This window comes from Syngnathus typhle, linkage group LG10 (genome assembly GCF_033458585.1).
Source record: "Syngnathus typhle isolate RoL2023-S1 ecotype Sweden linkage group LG10, RoL_Styp_1.0, whole genome shotgun sequence".
NCBI lineage: Eukaryota > Metazoa > Chordata > Actinopteri > Syngnathiformes > Syngnathidae > Syngnathus > Syngnathus typhle.
This window is the reverse complement of record NC_083747.1, coordinates 12,635,359-12,641,358: the sequence shown is the minus strand read 5'-3', so window position 1 is coordinate 12,641,358 and position 6,000 is coordinate 12,635,359. Positions and strand designations below refer to the sequence as shown.

The 6,000-nt window shown below is 43.5% G+C and overlaps 1 protein-coding gene across 3 annotated transcripts in view; it reads right to left on the bottom strand.

Annotated features, from left to right (window-relative positions):
* Positions 1–1,990: 1,990 nt before the first annotated feature.
* The window catches only part of bcam (basal cell adhesion molecule (Lutheran blood group)), a 30,218-nt gene continuing 26,208 nt past the window's right edge, over positions 1,991–6,000 (bottom strand). The window contains exons 13-16 of one of the 3 annotated variants that reach the window (XM_061288575.1): positions 5,890–5,910; positions 4,270–4,411; positions 4,008–4,107; positions 1,991–3,549 (exon numbers count right to left, since the gene is read on the bottom strand). In XM_061288575.1, coding sequence (XP_061144559.1) covers positions 3,547–3,549; positions 4,008–4,107; positions 4,270–4,411; positions 5,890–5,910 — 266 coding nt within the window. In that variant the 3' untranslated portion in view covers positions 1,991–3,546. Of the gene's footprint in view, positions 3,550–4,007; positions 4,108–4,269; positions 4,412–5,045; positions 5,400–5,889; positions 5,911–6,000 lie in introns of those variants that run through there. The other 2 variants (XM_061288576.1, XM_061288577.1) reach the window with 2 other exon arrangements.

Sequence of the window (6,000 nt, the reverse complement as noted above, 5' to 3'; positions counted from 1 at the left end):
CTTCGACCCACTTTTCTCCAGATTGTCGCTTAGTTTCTCCATTTTCTGTTATCTCTTCTCTTATTTTCTTCTCCTTTCTTTCTTACCGCTATTTTTATTTTTCTTCTTCGTGACAGGGGTTCGCTTTGGCCTGGGGATTTAAGTTCAGCATTCGCTTTAAAGATATCTGGCGCCATCTAGCGTTGTGAAAAGGTACAATGTCTAGACCCCCACTTATTTCAATGCAAAAAACACCGTCTTATATTCGGGCCAATACGGTAAGTATAATTAGAAAAATCCTGAATTTCATATGAATAAAGGCCATTAAAACCAGAAAAACCTGAACTACCATTCAAGTAGCTCTAAACGGTTTGAAGCATTGGTGATTGTGTTACTCAAGGTAATGGCATCAGCAAAGTGGATTCTTGGAGAAGAACCTCCATTGCTAAAAAGCCAAATGAGGGCTTCAAATGGATTTTCATAACATTGTTAAAGTAGCCAGTTAAGCTCAATGCACATCACAAAAAATGTTGCGCAAATGTAGGGCAGATTGACGACTCAAATCTCAGAAAAGTCTTAACTCCTATCTTGAGACCACAGCACAACTAAAATACATTTGGGTTGCCTATCAGATCAATATTTCAGTTATAATCAATAATACAAATCCCTCATGCTGCTATTGTGACACAAGCCACACACAGGATATGAGACTCTAGGACGGATTGCGATAAAGATAATAAAAACAAGCGCTCCCTCCCTCCTTCTTTCCTGTATTTCCTCAGAGCTCGCATTTGTTTCAATCACAGCACAAAATCCAGATTTATGATATGAGTTTTTGGTTCCCTCCATCCATTATCGTCGTTATCTCGCTTCCTGCCCGCTGTTAATCTCACTGCCCTGGTCTTGTTTGTCACATCACTGTGTGTGTGGTGCTTTGCGAAGATGAACTGAGCTCGCCGGTATTGACTTGGATGCCCGCCGGTTCTGATATAATGGTTGTCATTCCTCACTAAAATGAACAGTAACAAGTTGAAAAGGCATTCAAGCGAGAAGTCACAGTCCAAGGGAGTAAAGGACATCATTTGACATCAAGTCATCCTTTATACTCATTTCATGCAAGAGTCTTGAAGTAAAATTGTGTTTTCACTCACAGAAGCAGAGCTTCATCAGCAAGCCACAGAATGACACTTCGGTGCAATTTTTCCCTGCCGGAAATCAGTTCCAATGGATTCAATCACCGCTTTCCATGACTTGGCGGCTTTGTATCGGTGCGGGCCACAGACTGATAACTGCTTTGACGGGTGACACTTTTATTCGGCAAATGGACAGCTCGCCAAATGCGCATTGGTGCAAGTATGCTGATCCCGCCGACTGTGGCGCCTGGTTTTCGATTTCAATTTGATCAGTTGTAATGAGTATGATAAGTCATCCTGGTTTCTGCTCGTGATCTGCGCGCAGCCGTCTGATCGTGATTGATGGCTCAGTTGAAATGGTTCAAAAGTCATTTTCTTTCTTGTCAGAATCAATCAAGAGAGGAGAGTTTTTACAGTGCACAGGCCAGTTTATGTTTTTGCTCCAGCGGTGTAGTGTCCCCTTGTGCCAAACAGCACTGGCATCTACAGCAAAGAATCGAGGCAGAGAAAGTCCCTAACTAAACTCCACTCAAAGAGCTGAGATGATTGTGTGAGTTTGTGTGTTCGAGTGGCAGTTGGTTAATGCTAATTTCTCTTAGCTGGTCTACGGTGTTTTACAGTATACATGAGCAATGAGCTAGTGGCCTATAATTCAAAAAAACTATATTCTCTCTTGTTTTGTGTGTCCGTTTTACAGTGAAGTTAAAAAGTTAAGTGACAAAGAAATAGTACCTTTAAAAGTGTTTTCATAAGATTAGAAGTCTTTGGGAGAGGTAATATTATACTGTACTGTCGAGGCCAACATTTAGAAAGTTCAACTCTGAATGAGTTTACAAGGGGCGTGTGTTTGGATGCTTTTGAATAAAAACAGAAAACAATTGAGTGTTTTTTTTCCCATTATAAATTCAAACCAACTGGAACAAAATACAAAAAAAATGATACATAAACACACCACATGAGCGTACCACAAAATATACAGTTTACAGTCAAGAGAAGTCAAGCATGGAGAATCTTCTCCAAATAATAATCCTTAAAAGAGAAAACAGGCAATAAAAAAATCCTATTCAGTAGTACCGAACATGACAAAAAAGGAAGCGACAAGCACATGATTTTTTTTATAAAACAGTGACTAAAACGGTGAACAGATGTTCGGAGTTCAAGCCTGCCGTAAGAGGTTTGCTAACAGTCGAGATCAGTAGACACACTGAAATACAAAATCGGACAGTGGCTCCAGGTGAACCTTTTTGTTTGTCTTTTTAACTCAAGGACATTAGTTCCAGTGTACAACAAAAGTGAACGGTCACATCAAGCCGCTATCGTATCATCAATACCGCCCTCCACATACACACAAACATACTCAAAAGTCTGATTTGCTGTTGCGACATTTTCAACATCTTAAAACAATGCAGCAATAAATCCCCAGAATAACTAAAAACACATTTGGCAAACTTCCCATCATAATGGCCTGGCCCTCAAATGACGAGCAATTGTCCCAGCTTGGACCTCCTCGTCCCTGCAATTTCTGTCGAACGGTTTCATTCTGCTAAAAAAAATGGAATTACAAAAGATGAGGACAAAAACTGAGAGGAAAAGAAAGTGGACAAAGCAAATTTCTATAAGTACAAATGAATATGTTGGAAATGCCTTGGCCGGCCTCGAAGCTCACAATATATCTGGAAAAGAAAGCGAGGGGGGTCAAATCCGTATTTTATGCCAGATGTATAGTGCCCACCCGCATCTGCCTAAACAACACAAAAAAACCCCACCCTCAGCTAATCTAGACCACATCTTAAAGTGAGGAAATTAAATAAATTGTAAATATGCTACATTGGAGGTGCGCCCATTATTAGATCAAGACAATAGTAGCAGATGACAGCCAAGGCTACTCTCATTTAAATCAATACAATGTTATGTCATGTGATTTTTGTGTAAAACTGTGATTGACTGTCCAAAAAATGTGATGTGAGCATGAAATCAAAATTGTTCCCGCAGTGTGAATCCAGCCAGAAGCAGATGTCCCAATACTTTTGAAAACAGTGTAAATATGCATGATGTCATCAAATGTTGCCAAAGCAAAGCAGAAATGAAAGCAGACAGTCTTGATTACGGAGGTGGGAAAAGACAGTCTGTCCCTAGAATTTCACACACACACAAGCAGTGATTTGTTTGAAGTGCAGACTCCGGGGCACAGCAGCGTGACATTGTTGTATTGGGGCCACATTATTTGAAGTACTTTTGATGGCATACCATTGCACTACTCTGCCACGGAGTAAGCCAAATATGTAATTGATTCATGAAAGCGTCATTGGGTGATGCCAGTCGACTTTGGCTCTCCGGTCCCCTTTAAAAGCGTAGCAAATACAAATCGGTGATGTTTTTTTTTCTTCATAACTGTCGAGCCTCTTCCCTTGGTCCCTCTGCCGATCTTCGTTCATCACTGCGGGAAGGAAGCAAGAGAGAAGCGTGACCGTCAAAAGGCAGCACGTCGTCTCCCAACTGATGTAATTTCACGTAGACTGACTTTAAAAAAAACGAAGAACGCCACTTGGACTCCAGACATGACGCTAAAGGGAGTGTGTCAGTTGCCTGCCAGGCACCAAAGAGCAGCTGTCACGACTTTGACGAGATGTCTGACATGCGTCAGGGCATTTACGAAACGAGCTGCAGCAACGTTTTCAATCTGTCTGAGCGACGGACGGGTGACGAGACGCGCAACTTTACCAGAAGCGGTCGACGTTGGTTCCTCCAGCTCATTAAAGGTACTGCTCGGTAAAGTTTCTTCAATTAGATGCGGCTTTGGCCCGAGCACAAAACATCAACCAAGTGACGCTAAGACCCCAGCAAGAAAATCCATCGACTCCCTTATTTTCTATTTTCCCACGTTTGTGAGCTCACCTGTTCTGCGGGCGGTCTCTTGTTGAGGAGACCGGCCTCTTCGTTGGCCTTGTCAGTCTTCATCTCAACGACGATGTCATTGTTCACTTCAGCGTCCGCCCTGGAGAGGGTGCAGGAGAGGAGTTAATATGCCGTGGCGGTTCCGCTGTTTTGGTTAGTGACAGATTTTCAAGGGGCTTGGTGGTTAATGAGATACTTTCCCAACTACTGTTATTAAACTGCAATGAGTTCTTCGTTCAGAAGTGGATTTGCAGAGACTTACACTTGCTTTGTGTCCTTCTTGGAGCAGGGCAGCTTGCTCTTCTTGTTGAGGAAGTAGATGAGGGCCACCAGCAGCAGGAGCAGCAGCACGCACACCACCACGGCAATCACCACCCCGCTGGAACCGCCCTGCTGCTGGTCAGCTGCGGCGTCGCAATGACCAGGTGGGAGAGGACGAGGGGGGGGGGGGGGGGGATCGTAGTGGAGGAAGAATTTACGGGGGATGGGAAGGTTATCGTGATTTGATTTGGGGCGGGTGGGGGGAGTGTTAGGAGGAGGATTTATTCAATGGTAAATGAGGATGGGGAGGGGGGCAGATGGCGGTCCAAACGGGGGAAGAGAAGAGGGAGCAGGGATTGGGGATGTGGAGTTAGTCTCAAATGCAGAAGACTGAAATGTGACGGGACCCCAAATTGGGACCTGCATATTGACAACAATCAAGCTGCTGAGCAGCCACGGCGGCGACGACACAACGCGACGGCGACGACATCACAAAGCCGCCACCCCAAGCACACTTCTATTACTGGCCTTGTGGGGACATGACGCCACGATACTATTTGATGATAATCTTTTGTCGTTTTTAGGTAGGCTGCTAACCGCTGTGTCAAGTTTTGCCGCGAGGGAAGATTTTATTTCCAGACAGAGATGAGAAGTACAAAACGGCTCACAGTTGCGTAATGTCGTCCCTTAAATTGGATACTAATGGAGGCAGCAATTCTGAAATATTTGTATGAAGAAATAAATAGATAATGTAATGAGGTATTCTTTCATAAATAGATGTCTTTTGAAATTTTATCTGAATATTCAGACTACTTGTTTCAGTAATACAGTAGTAGTTCTTTTTTTTTTTTTAATTCAACTGAAAGGTAAACATGAGTGGAGGTTTTGGTCTGACTACTGTCAAAGTTAAAAAATGTTCTTAAAGTTGAAAAAATCAAGTCATAAAAGCCAGACAATGACGTCTGTCCCTACGACAACAGTAACACAAGCATGCGTACACAAACAGCTCTTGTCAAGACACAGATGTACCACGTTGTGTATGCAGAGACAGAGTCAACACACAAAAAGAGCACAAGAGTGAAGTTAGCGGTTACAGACCTGACTTAAGCACAGGGTTTCCAGAGAGCAGCACTTTGAGAAAAAGAAAGTGGCTCAGTCCAGTAGCTTAGCAAAGCAACTGCCGTAACACACAAACGGAGAAGAAAAGAGGACAGGCGTGCAACTACAATAGTGGACCAAAGAAGACGCACAGAGTGGAAAGGAAGGGATAGAATAGAATAGAGTCTTTTATTGTCCCCTGAGGGCCACAAAAGACGTGTTGTAGCATCCATAAAATATCTGACAGACATTACAAAGGTGACAAGAGAAGAAAAAGAAGGACAATATACAATATCCACAGTGGTTGCTAGCAAGAGGGCTAATGTACAGGATTGCAGTGCAGCAGTGTATGCGTGTGCATGCGTGTGTGTGTGTTTGTGTGTGTGTGCGTGCGTGTGTGCGTGTGTGTGAGGGAAGGGGTCGGGTGGGGAGGGGGTGTACTAAAATGACAGGGTCTGTACAGGAAAGAGTCCTGAAAGCAGGAAGGACAAGAAGAGGAGGCGGAGGAGGGAGAAGGCTCTACCTCTGTCGGCGGAGTTGTGAACTGCGAAAACACAGAAGAAGAAGAAGAAGAAGAGAATGGGTGATGGGGGTGAGGGGAAACACAAAGAACAGCATCAAGATTGTTAACATG